The sequence below is a fragment of the Parasteatoda tepidariorum genome, chromosome 9, assembly GCF_982258835.1.
Source record: "Parasteatoda tepidariorum strain Cologne lab strain chromosome 9, Ptep-v5.0, whole genome shotgun sequence".
In the NCBI taxonomy this organism is placed as follows: Eukaryota; Metazoa; Arthropoda; class Arachnida; order Araneae; family Theridiidae; genus Parasteatoda; species Parasteatoda tepidariorum.
Window position 1 is genome coordinate 104,559,011 of NC_141763.1, and position 16,890 is coordinate 104,575,900.

Sequence of the window (16,890 nt, forward strand, 5' to 3'; positions counted from 1 at the left end):
AATCCATTTTGTTTAAACCACATTGGTTTAAATCAGCCTATCCTGACAGAGGTGTTAACTATGGTATCTTTGATTCATTTTTATAGATAAGATATATTTTAATACTAATGAAAAATACAATTTTCCTACTGTTTTTTACACTTAATTTTTTTAATAACAAGTTACTTTTATTTAATAATATCCTGGTTATCATAAATTAAGAAAAATCACCAAAAATGTATGTAACTCAAAAAGTTATGCATAGAATTTTATGATTTGGTACACATAATAATGTATAAATTATGTATGAAATCATATGTGTCAGTTTTGAGTAGAAAAGTACCTTCAGTATGAAGTGTGATCCCCTCTACCAGCAATAAAACATAACTTTCAAATATGTGGTCTGCTAGTTCTGTTAGAAGTGTGATCCATTATTCTTGCAAAGCAGTTGCAAAAGTTTAAGGAGAAGGGTTGAGACTCATCTTCCTAAAGTATCGATAAAGTTCGAGTCTTGTAATCGAGCTGTCCAGTCGATGCGCTGAATCCCTTCCTGCTGAAGATTGTGAGCCCTGTGTGATTTTGCAGTATTGTTTTGTAGCACAAAATCATCACCTATTGCACCAGCATAAAGGATGTCATGTCTATGCACATGAGCACATTGAAAGACATGTAGGTTTATGCATCCTCTAAGAGATACCATCTTACACACTTGCATCTCTTTCACAGATGATGAATGATAGTGGGTTCTCTCCAAATCAAACAATGCCTACTATCATCTGTGAAGTGAATCCAATCATCAGTGGGCATGTATCTGCGCTTACCGCAAAGGTTCCCTTCTATGGTGTGGCGAGATTAGCACAAACAAACCATGTTCACGAAGCCACACAGTAGAAGTTGACGCCATTCTGCAGTGAGAGAGGCTCTGAGCTAACTCAGAGTTGCGATTCTATTCCTTTGTGCACGTAATGATAAATATCCGTGATCGAGGCTCATTGCAGTGTATTTAGTTCCATGCGCTACTTTATTAATTTATTCATGTTTTGAATTTATGATATTTACAGGCTTTTCCGTCTCTCATGTCTGGACAAATGACGCTACTGAATAAAATACAAATAATGGTACAAAAATAAACATATTATAGTTTTGATTCCGCAACTTTTTCCCGTGTTGAAACACAGAACATTCACATTTTGTTTTCTACACGAAGAAAAATTCTTATTTAAAAACTAAATTATAGTATGTTCGTTTTTGTGCTATTATTTGTGTTATATTCATATTTTTTTAGCTTTATTCATTTGTAGCACAAAGTATACCTTATCCTCCTTTTGGAAATGAAAACGCTATAGCATGTTCATTTTTATGCTTTTTGTGCTCGATTCATGTTTTTTAGCTTTATTCATTTGTAACAAAGTATACCCTATCTTCTTTTTGGACACAAAAATTAAATTATATGTTCATTTTTGTGCTCTATTCATGTTTTTTAGCTTTATTCATTTTTTGTACAAGTTAAATTCTTTTAGAAATAACATTGTTCTTTGAGGACAGTTGTATGTAATTTATTATGATTTTTTTAGGATTTGTATCATGAGCAGTGTGAAAGTGTGGCAGTCATGTTTGCTTCCATTCCTAACTTTAGTGAGTTTTATATGGAACTCGAAGCTAACAACGAAGGGGTCGAATGTTTGAGGCTTTTGAATGAAATCATTGCTGATTTTGACGAAGTGAGCTCAAAAATAATTTTTCTAAAATTAGTCTCATTGAGACATGAATAGATTTCATAAATATCTGATAATAAAACTGTATAATAAAATATGTAGTACAAATAATTCTTTATGCTTTAAAATTTTACTTGAGAACCTGTTTTGAAAATTTTGTAGACCCCTTTAATTGTTTATAAAATACTTTTATAGTGTATAATTATAGTGCTTACAAAATAAATTTCAGATATGTTAAGAACTAATTTGAATAATAAACCAACTCCAAACAATTAAGTTATTCTCTCTTTCCTGTTTATTTTTATCTTGTTTTAAAGCAATGGCAACTCTACCTGAGTGAGAATATAAAATATATGACAAGATAGGAAAAAGAATCACAAAGTAAATGAAAGCAGTGTTGTCTCACTATTCATATAAACCAGATGGTTTTTGTTGTGTCCCTCAATTCTTTTAATTCATTTAAAAATTCAATAGTTTAAAAATAGATTAACTATTATATTTACATCAATAATGATAATTTAAATTAAAAAAGGCATTAGTGGTTCAACAGCCATGAATTAGTAAGAGAATTAATAGTTTAAGAGGTTAAGGAAAGGTCCTTTACTTACAAAACAGTTAATTTTTTTAATGGCATTTTAAATGCATAGAAACATTAGGATGCTGTTTCCATTTGAAAAATATTTTATTTGAATTCATGTAGAATAAAGTGTTATATATTTGCATACTTTACGACTGTAACGTGTTTTAAACTTATCGTTTTTAGTGTTTTCAAAATGTTACTCATTCTTTTTCATTTATCTATAAATAAGGTGAGAATAAGAGATAAACGTTGGGTTAACCAATTAGATTACTAATTCTAATTAGTTAAAGTTTGAGGATTGGTTCTTCTTTGCTTGATTGGTTAAAGTTCTGAGATTTTCAATTTTAACCTACTAAAACTCAATCTAATCAATTCAAGCCAGTTTGAGCCAAAAGAAAACAACAACAATCTGAGCATCTGGTTAACTTTAAAACATCAGAATACCAATAACCTTAAAAAAAACTATTGTAGGGATTTCTAATATGCTTCAAGACTCGTAGGCTTTATATATAGGAAAGGGTTGTTGTTAATAATGTTAATCTTACCAAAAGTATACCTCTTTGATCATTGAGCTTTAACCAACTAGGATTCTTTAGACCTTTTTTTTGTGTATATTTTGGCCCAGTTAAGAGTTTAAAAATAGAACTGTTGGTGATTATGCGGATTTCAACCCACAAAGGATTGGTTGACCCCTCGTAAACCAGTTGAAACCTGCATTTTATGTTTGTCTTTCATTCTTGTTTTATTTGTAACATATACGCGTAATTTTAAGAAATATAAAGCATGCCTATCGATTTAAAAATTTTGACCCAAAATAGAAAAAATATAGATTTGTCTTAAGCTCTATTATTTATAGTATAGCCTCTTAGTTTTAGTTAAAGTTATTTATGACAGAGTGCGAAAATAAGTGGTTTAGAAGCAATTTTTTTTAATAAGTAGAAAAGGGAGGCTAGTGTTGATATTTCTTATAAATTTGTTTTAAAAAATAAAATTAAAACTATATTTAATGTAATTTTTAGGTCTTGAAGTATCTTTTTAACAATAATTTGAATGATCACCTGCATTCTAGTTTATACCTGGAATTACGAAGTTGTTTACTTTTTCCATTTAAATAAAAGGCTGATTTTGCCCACAAGTGGACAAACTATGGGGGGGCTAGTGTGGACAAACTAGATACTTATTAAATAGTCATTTATTACATCTCAGAATGGTATATTTAAAGCCAAAATAAAACCTATTTCTATCTAATCTTTTTTGAGAATGAGTATTGTCATCTTTTAATTAAAATACTAATTTGTAATGGAGAATTTTATTTCAATAAGAAAGATGTTTTAAATACAAATCAATGCATCTGAAAATCATTATTCAATTTGATTTATTTGAAAGCACAAAACCAATATAAAGTAGAATCGAATTGAATAATCATAGTTTTAACTTGATTATGAAATGGTTCTAATGGACAACACCCTCACCAAAACAATGAAAATAACTTTCAAAAGAGAAGACGTTTGCTGATATTCTGTTTTAGTTTAATGTGTGGCAAAAATTCTTCATCTATGTTGAATTTTATTCTTTTAACGAACTTGATAAAATATCTTCCTTTAAATTTTCTTAAAGCCTTTAAAGAGTGAATTAATATAAATATTTTGTGATAAAAAAATTTTTTTTTACTTAATATTGAAACCACTAATTGCAAAGGTCTACAAAATAATGCTGATTTAGAAAATAAATAATATCACAAGTTGAATAGGGTCAAAGTGAATACTTCCACACGTTTATGAATCGTTAATTGAAAGCATGCAGAGCAAGTGCCAAAATAGGTTTAAAAATTTTCACCTTTTGTTGAAATTTGTTAATGAAAGAGTTACTTTTGTACTAAAAATTTCTATCGGAGTATTCACAGTCTGATTATGCAACTGCAGTGTTTAGCAATCTCTCACAGATGACTGATAAATTAAAAAGAGATCCATCTCCTATACTAGCTAGATGAAGAAGATCTTTGAAAAGTTTTCAAATAATTTAATTGATTTGAATTTAGTGCAAAGACATTTTAATTATTCAGTGTGCTGACCTGAACAAACATCTTTTAATATAACTTTATAAAAAAATACATAAATTAACAAATAATAATGAGAGTAGACTTTTACTGATAAATAAATTGAATTGTTTTCGAAGCAATGCAAAGGCTTATTGAAATTTTCAGCAATGGGCCACAAGTCTTCAACCTATTCGCAGAGAGGTAGTGTAAATAACAATATCGCGCAATCGTTTTCCTTGCTGGCAGATCGTTTGCTTGACATTGTAAAAAGGCCACACAAAAAATATCTGTAAACTAAGAGATATATTATAAAATATATTATAATTGAAATGATAGTCAAAAAGAAATGAAATCATAAATTAAAAAGATAATAATTATCTTCTATGAAGCAATAACTTTGTCCAAGTTTTTTTTTGTCAAACCCTGTATTGTAATCTAAAAACTTATTTTGTGTTTTAGATTTTAGAAGAAGATCAGTTTACATGCATTGAAAAGATAAAAACTACAGGTTACACATACATGGCAGCATCTGGTCTTACTTCTAGTACTGTTGATCTTACCAACTACAACCATGTTACTAAAATGGCTGATTTTGCATTGAGATTAAAGGATCAATTGGATTATGTCAACATGCACTCATTCAATAACTTCAAGATTAGAGTGGGTGAGTGCATTTCTTTTCACTTAACTAGAATGCTAATAAAAATAATTTCTTCTTTATAAAAAATCTGTTTCTAATAAATATATATATATATATATATATATATATATATATATATATATATATATATATATATATATATATATATATATATTTTACTTAGATCAGTTTTCTTACTTTTATTTAAATAATTTTTTTTAATATCAGTAAAATTATTTTAAATATTTATTTAATTAAGCAGCAAATGTTTAAAATTGAAATTTTGAAAATAATACCGCTAGTGTGCTATGTATATTTTTGTTGTATATTTAATATTTTTGTTTCAAATAATAGCGTTATTATCGTACTTTAAAGCACTAATTCCCAAATGGCTCCAAATTATTCTCATTCAGTTTGGTTGTTCTCAATGCGTTAGAGTCGCATTAATGAACTGGAAATTTTTAGTGATAATTCAAAAACAGTACTGGATGTTCTACACTACCATAATGTAGACCAGGAAGTAATGATAGTAATAACCCAGCTTATGCACCGCACTGACAAATGCGCTAGCTTTGTGTAAATTCTGACTTTAAAACCACTTTAGGCATTACATTGGAGTGGATTCTGTCGAGAACCAGATCAGACTCTTATCACTGGAAATCAAACCCTGACATTGCCCATCATACCAACCAGGCATCTAAAGTGAAATTTAAAAATTATTATAGACATATAGCTCCAATTTCGACTTCTAATTAGAACACCTTTTTTTTAGAAAAAAAAACAGCATGCCTAAGTTAATCATTGTACGTAGGAATGTGAATCTATTTAGGAAAATTTTTATTATTATTTTGGAAAAAATTTTATCATGAAAATGTATTTAGGTTCATAAAATTTAACTTTCGTCATGAAACCCTTAATACGTTAAATGTTTTATCATCTATATTTTATATGGTTATTTAAAAAAATGTTCTAGATTTTATGGAGACTCTGTAACTACTGCATGTTGAAGTCTTCTTTCTTGGGGCTCTTTTTCACTGATATCTTCTCTGATGAATGTTGTCAGAACATATTTCAACATATAGACATGTATCAAAAGATCTGTAATAGTTAATGTAATTTTAAATTATTAATAGTGTACTGTGTATTTTTTTTTTATTTTAAGAAAAAATTATTTCTGATATTATTTCATGCTTCTGAAATTATTTATCTTGTCAATTCGAAGAAAATGTGAACTAAGTGCTTGCAAAAATATGTTCATAACTAACTAAAGACTGTATTTTCCTTGTTAAATTTAGAATCTTATTAAGTAGGACATCAAATTAATTGGTTCTCATCATACCAAGCAATTGTACCAGTGCACCAATTGAACTTGAAATTAAGAAACAAAAAAATGGTCACCATTGACCATGTTCTCATGAACCTGAGAAGTTTAAAGTTGTGGGGAAAGTAAAAATCGACATGCCAACCTTCGTTTATCAAAAGGTACCACAAGATTGAATTGAGATAACATGTCAGTGAATTGATGTTTAGTAGTCATAGTGGTAGTTACGCCACAATACTCCTCCACCAGAATTTAATCAGGGATAGAATTCGACGAAAGGATATCAATAGTTGCCGTACTTGCGGAAGAGCTGTATTAAGTTCATCAGATTTTTGAGCGCTTGTGGTGAGGGCCGTATTAAGTTCACTGCTGTGTGTATGGTAGTGTTGCTATTAGCAGTCGAGTGTGCGGGATTCCATTGTGAGTAGATGAGACTGAGAAACAACAATGAGAGAAGGACGATGACACAAATAGCAGATCAATGTGGGCAATCCATTAAAGTAGGCCTGAACGTATCACGTCTGAAGGTAACCAATATGGAAAAGATAGACTATGTCAACCTTCATCTGTCAAAAGGTACCTCAAGATTGAATCTAGTTAGCATGTCATGTTTTATAGTCGTAGTGGTAGTTAAGCCACAAAGTAATCCCTATTGAATCCTGTAAAGTAACAGGATAAAAGTCTAAAACGTAAAAAAAGTTGACAAAAGATTATCATAAATCAATTTCAATCAGCAAGACTTGAATGGAGACAAAACATTTTGCCACAAATAAAGTTATATTGAGAGTAGTGGTAGTTAAGCCGCAAAGTAATCCCTATTGAATCCTGTAAAGTAACAGGATAAAAGTCTAAAACGTAAAAAAAGTTGACAAAAGATTATCATAAGTCAATTTCAATCAGCAAGACTTGAATGGAGACAAAACATTTTGCCACAAATAAAGTTATATTGAGAGCAATGATAGGGAACATATGTGTGTATAGTAACAGTTTATAAATTTTGTTAGCATCTATTTTAAATCTAGGTTACCCTATGCTATTCAAAAATATGATGATGGAAGCTTTATAAAATTATAAACTAAGATTGTTAACATCGGAGTAAGAGTATATATTGAATACTAAATTTTATTTTACTGCAGTTATGTTAAATATTTTAAATATATTATGAAAAATTCCAAAGGTAATGTAGTTACCTGAGTACCACATTGTTAATAGTTTTAACTAGTTTTTATTACTTATCACATTGAAAACCAGCTTAAAATATCAAAAAACCAACATTAATGACTGTATAGAAAGTTTTAATTTTTCGCAGTTGATGTTAGGGAGCTGTGAAAGGTACTTTATTGTGATTGATTTGCAGGTTTGAATGTGGGACCAGTTGTGGCTGGAGTGATTGGTGCAAAGAAACCTCAATATGACATTTGGGGAAATGCTGTAAACGTTGCCAGCAGAATGGACAGCACTGGAGAACTAGGAAAAATTCAGGTACGATTCTTTTAAATATTGAACAATGTTTTTTTTTTCAATATTTTGCTTATTAAAATAAAAATTTTAAATAAGAAAAACATAATGCTATGCTGATTGTAGTGAAGTATCTTTTATTTAAAATTAATTTATATTTATTTAATTATATAAATCTTTTCTCTATTTATCATACAGTATCTGAGGGTTATTCTCTACATTATGAGAGAACTTATTCTCTTATATTTATTTTTGTTTCTTTCTATGGGTTATAAACTATAAGTCTTGCAAGTGGTATATGCAAATTAATTGGTATTTCAGTAAAATATATATATATATATATATATTAAAAGCATTTTTCAAGCTTGTGTCTTTGTATTAAATGTAAAACACTAAAGCATATAGTTATATTAAATCTTATCTATATTAAATAGAAAAATAAGGTAACAAGTTATGTCTATTTGTCCTGCAAATGAAGTAGTATTGCCCCTATATATATATATATATATATATATATATATATATATATATATATATATATATATATATATATATATATATATATATATATATATATATATATATATATATATATATATATATATTGATTAAAAACTATCTGAATTTTAAAATTTTAACTCCACTGAGCAGAGAGAATGTTCACTTTTACAAATGTAATTCAAATTCTATTAATAACTGTTAGTTTTTGTTAATGCTGTTTTTTTTATAATATTTATTTATTTATTTTTGCATGTATAATTAGTTACTTTTACTCAGTTTTTTTTAATTTTTTAATATTATTTACTTATGATAAACATAACTACGAATAATTTATTATTGTTGATGTAATTAAGGAATAAAGTATGAGAATGATTAGGTGGGGAAAAAAAGCCAATGAATTTGTAATATGCAAGTCAACAAATAGAGAAATTGAAAATCAGTATATAATTTCTAGTTGTGATAGTTGCTGTCTCCAATTTTTTGCTCTTATTATGTATTTAATATTCTTTTTAAATACTCCTTTCTTTTTGCCTTGTAATGCTTATTTAAAAAACGTGCTTTTAAATATCACTGAATACTCTTAAAAGACCGTTTGAAGACATTTCTTTTAAGTCTTTGTAAAATTCATGTGAATTTTTAAAAAAAATTCATTTAACTAAGCTGATTTTATATCAAACAAACCAGTCTGCTGTTTGAGAGTTTGTGGTCATGAGTTCGATTTAATTATTTTGTTGATTGGGGAAACTCAGCAACAAATTTTGAGTTCTTCCAGAAACTGTCCCCCATTAACTGTGCGCTGTAGTTAAACTTCTGAGGTAAATCATTTTGCAGCACACCTAAGAAAATCTCTTAAAAAAAACCTTAGATTTTCTTCAACTTATTGTGATTGATTATATGTTATTATTTCTTTATTTTCAAATTTTGATTTTGAAACTGAGCAACTTCAAGCATTTTTTTCTGTTATAATTATTTTTAAACTCATTTTTTAAATTTTCTGTTCATTGTTGAAAGATATGTCAGACTTGAGCCTCTTGTAAGTAAAAAGAGCTTAAGAGCCCTGCTTTAATAATAATATGATAATGTTTAAATTTTTTTTTAATTTGATTTCTATGAACAAAAATGTAAAAAATACTGCCTTTAAATGTCCTACATAAGACCTATTACTGCATTTATCGCTGTAAATAAAATATAAAGCAGAGTTTTTGAATTTTCAATGCCGAAAAAAAAATTTTAATAAAAAAAAATCAAAAGTTTTTTATTAAAAAAATTCTTTTGAGTTTTACTGACATGGAGCTTTCGAGTGTTATAAAAATGCTTGACCCAAATGTCCCATTTACCCTATCCACATAATATATTTCTTTTATTTTTTGGCTTTAAGTTTTCCTGGCCCCTTCCATTGTATATTGTATAAGTCCTCGTCTTTAGGAGCCCCATTATATTAATGGCCTAAAGAAGAATAAGGATTTAATAAGAAATCCAACTACTAAAAATATATTACCTAAAACTATTCTTTCACATAAAATTTTTTTTCTTTCTATTTTTTATTTAATTCTTACGAATGATATCACTGAAGAATGAAACAGTGTTTTGGCATTCTAAAATTCTGCAGTCATGTTTTACTAAATTACAAAAAATATATTTAAACCTGAAAAAAAGTACCTATCTAAAATAATGTAATAGAACATAAATAATTACAGAAATTTATTGGGGGAAAAAAAGCTTCAAAGCTCTTCACGCAATTGCCGCAGGTCTCCTTTCTCTCGAGTTGGCTTTGCTGACAGCCAACTAAACAACTGTTGCTTATATGCAGCTAGGTGCAAATTAAAGATGTCATGGCTAAAAATCCTCATTTTGGTGTTTTATGTTTTGAACAAAAGGGTACAATCTCTTTCACTATCTATGTTATCAGTCCATAAAAAATAAAAAAATTAAGAGTCATTCGTTCCTGTTGAAAGCGAAACCATCATTGAATGCTCAGAGGGTTAAGGCTACAAACTAAGTGTAAATAAAGAATTGATTAAAAGTATTATACATTGACTGATTTTCTGGAAAGCAAAAATTGAAAATACTTAGGGAATTAAGTGCCATAGAAAGTTGCCTTCCTCTTCTACCAGCATTATAGCTAATTCATTTGTCTCAAGGCATCTTAATCTACTTGAGGGCCAGTACGAGACAAGGGGTTCCGGCCCACTTAATGTTCCTTCCCTTGCCATTTCTGTGTTTTTTTTTTTCATCTAGATATTGAAATTTGAAGAAAAAAAACTCTAAATATCTAAAACATTCCTTGTAATGATTCTTATTTCTATTTTATAAATTTTTGCCTAACCTTTAGCCTCTTTTCAAACATTTTCTTCTTTTTTTTTTTTTCTTTTTTTTTCAAGGTAGAAATTATTTGAAAAGCTTTCTCAAATTGTATTGCGTGGAATTAGTAAGCACAGAAATCCTTATTCATTCATTTATTTGCTTACCAAACTTTACACTTGTAATACATTATTGCATAATTATTAAAATACAGTCGGACCTCTATTTAACAAAATCACTAAATACCAATAATAAGCTCGTTATATGGAAAATTCGTTAAATAGAAAATCTCCTTTTAAAATACTTAAGCAACACAAAACAGGTTTTAAATTCTTAAACACTAGACATAATTAAAATAACAATTGATACACTTTTATCTTGTAAACTAGTATCTACTATTTATCATATAAATCTTAACCATAAAAGAAATCTGCATGGAAAGCAAGAATAGAGCAAAACATTATCCAGTGTTACACTATCATGCTATATACATTTCATTTTCAACTAAAAAAAGTCTAAATTTATGTATAAAATTATAGTTGCATTTATTATAAAAGTAATTTTAAACATACATTACCACTGCGTTAAGTTAAATTGCTACGGATGAAATCCGTTAATTTGAAGTGAGTTTTTCGTTTGAAGTGCAAACAAAAAGGGAAAGGGAATTTACTGCTTTCTCTAAGATAATTTTTAGACAAAACAGTAATACATTTCATAAAGCAGTGGCTTCGAAAATTAATTCATGGTCATTTCCCCCATTAATTGCTTTAACAAGTTTAAAATGTTCCAAAATATTTTTGAAAATAGGGAAAGTGGATCTCAATGAAAAGTTCGTTAAATAGAAAATTCACTTCGCTGTATGGAAGTTATTTTACGAAGAAATTTCCAAAATGCTCTTGGTTCCTCGAAAAAATTCGTAAAATAGAGAAATTCGTAGAATGGAAGTTCGTTAAATAGAAGTCCGACTGTATTTACATAAATAATTGAATTCAAAGATAAAATTAAAACTTAAAAAGTTTTTCACTAATTCATCAGAAAATTGTGAGATCTCTTGTAAATAAATTCTTAATAATTTTTAAATACTTAATAAGTATTTGAAATTCCTGATTTTTCTGTCCCTGGAAATAATAAATAATTTTCTAAACTAAGAAAAGTTATATTTAGGGCCATTGAAATATAAATTCTGTAATAAAAAAGTTAGAACTTGAATGGAATGTCTATCTCCAAATTGACGAATCAAATTTGTATCGGAACTGAATCAGTAAGGGACCAAAATGGCAAGGGAATGAAGCGGCAAAGCAGCGAGTCCGAAATGTTGCGTACTGTGCCAGTATTATCCTTCCCCACACTGCTCTACTTCTTTTCCACACCGACTGTGAGTAGTCTACTTCTCTTACTTTTCTTCTCTAGTTTGTGAAAAATTATTTTTTAACTAGGTTATTGTTGCCCTATATAAGGATATGCTATCTCATCTGTTAAATTTTAATTGTATTCACTGTATTTGGTTCTCTAAATTTGACGTACAACCCAAACTTGAATCTTAAGCTGTTGCCTTATAGAAATGTATAACTTTTGAATAATACTCAGTATTGTATATCAGTATAATACTTAGTAATGTTGTTTCAGGTCACCCATGATATGTATCTGATTTTGAAGGAGCATGGTTACCCCCTTGAATGTCGTGGATATATCAGTGTCAAAGGAAAGGGAGAGATGCTGACCTATTATTTGACTGGATATGGAGTTAATCAACAAAAAAACAAGCTTCCAACTAAAACTTCCAACATCTGAGGTCTTCCCTGGCATGTGAAATAAAATTTTAAAAAATTCTATTAAACTGCATTTTAATAATGTACTCTCTGCAGTCGAATTCCTCACAAAAATCTTTTTTTTTTTTTTTTTTGGTATAAAATGTTTTGATTAGAATTTTTTATCCTTATGGAGAGTTCAGCCATACTTATTATTTACCAAATAAAAGGAAATGAGAAAACCACTATGTAGAACTGCCAAATTCAGTTCCATTATAAATGTATGATCAGTACTCTGGAAAGAAAAGAAAAATCTTAGTTTCAGCAATATTTTTTTAAGATTTAAATTTAGAAAAGTATTAAATAATTATTCTGAAATCTAAGTTAAAAAATCATTTGATTTAAATCCTGAGCAGCAGTGTTTCCATATTATTGCATCATTATACTTTACAACTTTTAAAACAACTATTTTAAGTAAGATGGGGCTCATTTCTATATACATCTTTGGCATTGATTACCAAAATGATCCTATTTTTTTGGCAGAAGACATAACCATAAATCTTTTATATTAGCATAATTGTATGGCAACTATTACCATAATAAATGGATGTGGCATTGATTTGGAGTGATTGTTCTGAGATATTCGACTGCAGCCTCACTTCGCCAAAGAATTCCATTTAGAAAGAAATCAGGTTGTGATAATCTTATTGCTGTGTCAATTATAGAACATTCTATCATTTCTTATTTTAAAAAAAAGACTGAAACTTAGTTATGAGATTTGTAATTTATTGATGACCATTATTTTTATAACTTATTATGTTTTAAAATAAGCTTCTTTTTAAGTTTAATTTTCCTGTAGCACATTTTCTTTCTATTTTTGTATTTGTTTTTAGCTGTCAATTTTTTCTAACTCTGTTTCATACTTATTTATATATCTTGTTATTAAATGTTAGCAAGACTATCAGGTGGTCTTTGGTTAAGAATTCCACTTCTGCAAGGCCTGATCATTGAGTTTAGGGTGAGACTTTTCTATAAAATTTATTTATTTACAAAAAATATATGAATGGTGAAATATTGATTGTGTTAGGGTTGTGAATACGATGAACTTGACTTAGTCTGTGCCTGACTTCCACTTCAGATAATTTATTTATATATTAAATAACTTATGTTTAGAAAAAAAATGAATTTATTGTCTCAAGGTTAAAAATAAGATGAGTCAGAACCAGACTTTCAGATAAAATCATTTATTGCTCAGCTAGATTAACTCATATTTAATGATTAAATAAGACAATTTGAAATGCTACTCAATTAAAGAATTATTGCTTGAGTTTGAAAGGCGAGCGTTAAATAGAATTAAGTTTTGTAATTAGAGCACTCAAGCTGTAGCTTATATTTTTTTTAGACAAAAACAAAAAATAGCTCTGAGGTAGGGTCTGCCCTTCAGAGAATATCAATGAATTTTTCACTATAATAGACTCTTAGTAATATGGATTAATCAGGACAATCAACTACTTGGTTTACTGAGAACTCATTTAAGCACCTTCATTAAAGATTACATTTAAATAAATGCTTTAGATGCTATTTCATGATGCAGATACAAATACATTTAAAAAATTCTAATGAACATAGGTTCTGGCAAGTGCTCAGATTTAAAGTTTTTGAGCTCAGAGCTCAAAAATTTACTCAAACTCATCTCTTGCTCCTTACATACTCTTTACCTAGCCCACTCTTCACTCTAAATCAGGCCTTTCATTTTTGTTTGTTTAAATTGCTAACTGATTATGTATAAATTGACAGAGTATTTGAGAACGAACTTAGTAAAAATCTATCTATGCTTCCGTATCAGATCTATTTGCTGTTATAGCAATTTTTAACGAAAAATATTTCATAGTTCTTGTGCAAAGCTTTTAGTGTTTGAATGCATTCATTAATACTATTCTGAAATGAATTTGACTAGTCATAATATCCATTCATTATTCTTGTATTCCCTTTTTAGCTGCTCCTTTAATCAAAAAATTGTGCTCTTTACAGATTTTTTATAAAAGCACGTGCTTTGCTTCTGTTTCGAGCACTGTTTTAAAAATGTATGTATGTATCAGTTCAATATCAAGTTATAAAAGTTTACTCTCACATAGGGATGCCAATGATTTCATATTTTATTATTCAACTGTATGATATATTTAATTTTAAATTATTTTTAGCACTTTTTTTCACAAGTTGAGAAATTATTGTTGATGAAACTGTCATCATTTAATCACTTCCATTTCAAATACTGCCGAAATTATATTATCAAGATAGCATTTTATATTAAATGTGTTCATGACAGCCTTAAAATTACTGTGTCTTAATTCCACTGATTTAAAAAAAAATTGAATTTTCAGGGATTAATCACATTTATTTTCTTTGATAATCGAAGTTTTAAGCTTCATTTTAATGACTAATTTTTAAAAAAATAACTATGTACAGCAGCATTTTAAATCAAATGTCATCTAGGTTTATCTGTTTAATATCATCTAATGTTTAAATCAATGTCAAGGGAATCAAATTTTGGAATTTTTAATTTAATGTTCTTAATTTTTCTAAGGGAATAAAATAAATTTTCCTAAATATGTCATTGAAAGTTAAGTTTTATTTCGATGTTCTACAACCAGTTAAAAAATATTGTATTATTTGCTGAATGTTTCTTATTAAATCAAATTTCAGTAGAATGTTCCTTATTGAGTTTTATTTAAGAGGAATGTTCCACATTTAGTCAAAATTCATAGAATGTTAATTGTGGTGTTTTATTTCAATGGAATGTTCCTCTGTCCAAAGAATATATGTCAAAATTAAATTAAACCTATTTCAATGAAACAATAGAATATTTCATTTTTGGTTGTGTTGTAAAATTGGTATCCCTATTGATTGTGCATTTTCTATTAATTATTTAATTCTCTATTTCTAAGTGTTGATAGATAAGTAGAAGTAGGTAAATTTCAAAAGATTAGAGATCTCGATGACAGTGAGTGTTCCATTCTTGTAGTATATTATTCCTGCATTGTTTACATATGCCTGGAACATAATTGTTATTTTTTTTATTTGATTCCTTTTGTATTTCATGAAACTTGTCCATTTTCAACTACTGATGCGATAGTTTTTATATTTGGCCCTCTCAATTAGTTTTCCATTGTCTTCGAAAGAATATCTTCCAATCTGTGCATTTCTTTTCTGTTTAAGAAAAGTTGTGTGTATAAAGTAATTTCAGACTGAAATGCCCCAATACGAGCTTATTCATTGCTGGTCTATGAATAGATTGATGAATTACAGGGTATGTATTTACCCAACTTTAGATAATTTATACCAGAATATATTTCATAAACCAGGGCTTATGGACAATATAGCAGTTTTTTGAATACCTATACATACATTTAACAAACAACAGCTGAAAGTTTTGAATTAAACAGGGTTGTCTGAAAATAACAGTAGCTAGACCTTGTTATTAGAAAACTACTGGATTAGTATAGCAAAAGTGCACATGGAAGAAAGTGATACAGGAAAGAACTTGTGTAGTAATAATATTTTTAACAAAAATTAATATCCACAAAAAAAAACAAAATATTTAATTTGAAAGCCCTGTTTAAGTTTAGAAAAAATTGTTTTAATATTAAGAAATAATGAATGTAATCATATGTAAGGTAATACTAATAATATAATCATCTTAAAATATTTAGAAATTTTTTGTAACAAATAAACTCAAAATTCATTTCATTTTTTAATCTATAAAATGCTAAATTTTTTTCTTTTTGTGTAAGAAATTTGTCTGCTTTATTTTTTACTATAAATTTTTTTTTAGTTTTCAAAATAAGAAAAAATCAAGAGAACCTGTAATAATTTCAAGAATATTTGGAAATTTTTTGTATCAAATTAAGTCTAACTTTTCTCTATTTTTCTTTTAATTACAAAAACATATCTTATGTTTGGTGCAGTTTAATCCCCTGTTTTTTAATAATAATGTTCCTAATACCTCCTGTTATTTTTGTCACCCTATAAATAATATGTAAAATTTTAATATCATAAATTCAGCATTAGGGACGTTTTTTAAAAATTTTAAATAATCCCGATTGTCAGATATAAGTTTGATTTGGTGACCCTTTTTTGTCTTTAGTATGTATATTCTGTCGCATTTTTCAAAATCTGTAGATTACAAGTATCAAGTTTTTTTTAATTAAGTATTTTAAAAGGAGTGGATAAAGACATCTAAAATAAAAAATTTATTTAAAAAATCTTATATCTATCTTTAAATGATTCCTCGCAATCTATAAATAATGAATTTGTAGTAGCATGAGATACATTTTTTATGGGTATTTTGTTGAGTGGTAGAAATTTTATTTAGTATCTTTACCTAAAATTTTCCTTTCTGCAACTCTAATTCTACCACTAAAGTAATAGTATTAATTGCATTTATTGAATAAAGTTTCTCATTAATGTGCATTTTACACTAGGCAAGTTTAGAAATTCTGTGATCTATTATTTTTTTATGAATTAAAAGCAAGTTTCTTGATTAAATTGAAATGTACTTTGAGAGCTTATTTAGATTAGATCAGTTCCAATAAGAAAATTTGAAGCAAGT

General features: G+C 27.9%; 1 protein-coding gene across 6 annotated transcripts in view; it reads left to right on the forward strand.

Annotated features, from left to right (window-relative positions):
- The window catches only part of LOC107439050 (adenylate cyclase type 5), a 59,095-nt gene extending 43,219 nt beyond the window's left edge, over positions 1–15,876 (forward strand). For all 6 annotated transcript variants that reach the window (XM_043049391.3, XM_043049398.3, XM_043049392.3 and 3 more), the window contains exons 16-19: positions 1,554–1,700; positions 4,772–4,976; positions 7,631–7,755; positions 12,160–15,876. In XM_043049391.3, coding sequence (XP_042905325.1) covers positions 1,554–1,700; positions 4,772–4,976; positions 7,631–7,755; positions 12,160–12,324 — 642 coding nt within the window. In that variant the 3' untranslated portion in view covers positions 12,325–15,876. The remainder of the gene's footprint in view (positions 1–1,553; positions 1,701–4,771; positions 4,977–7,630; positions 7,756–12,159) is intronic.
- The last annotated feature ends 1,014 nt before the right edge of the window (positions 15,877–16,890 follow it).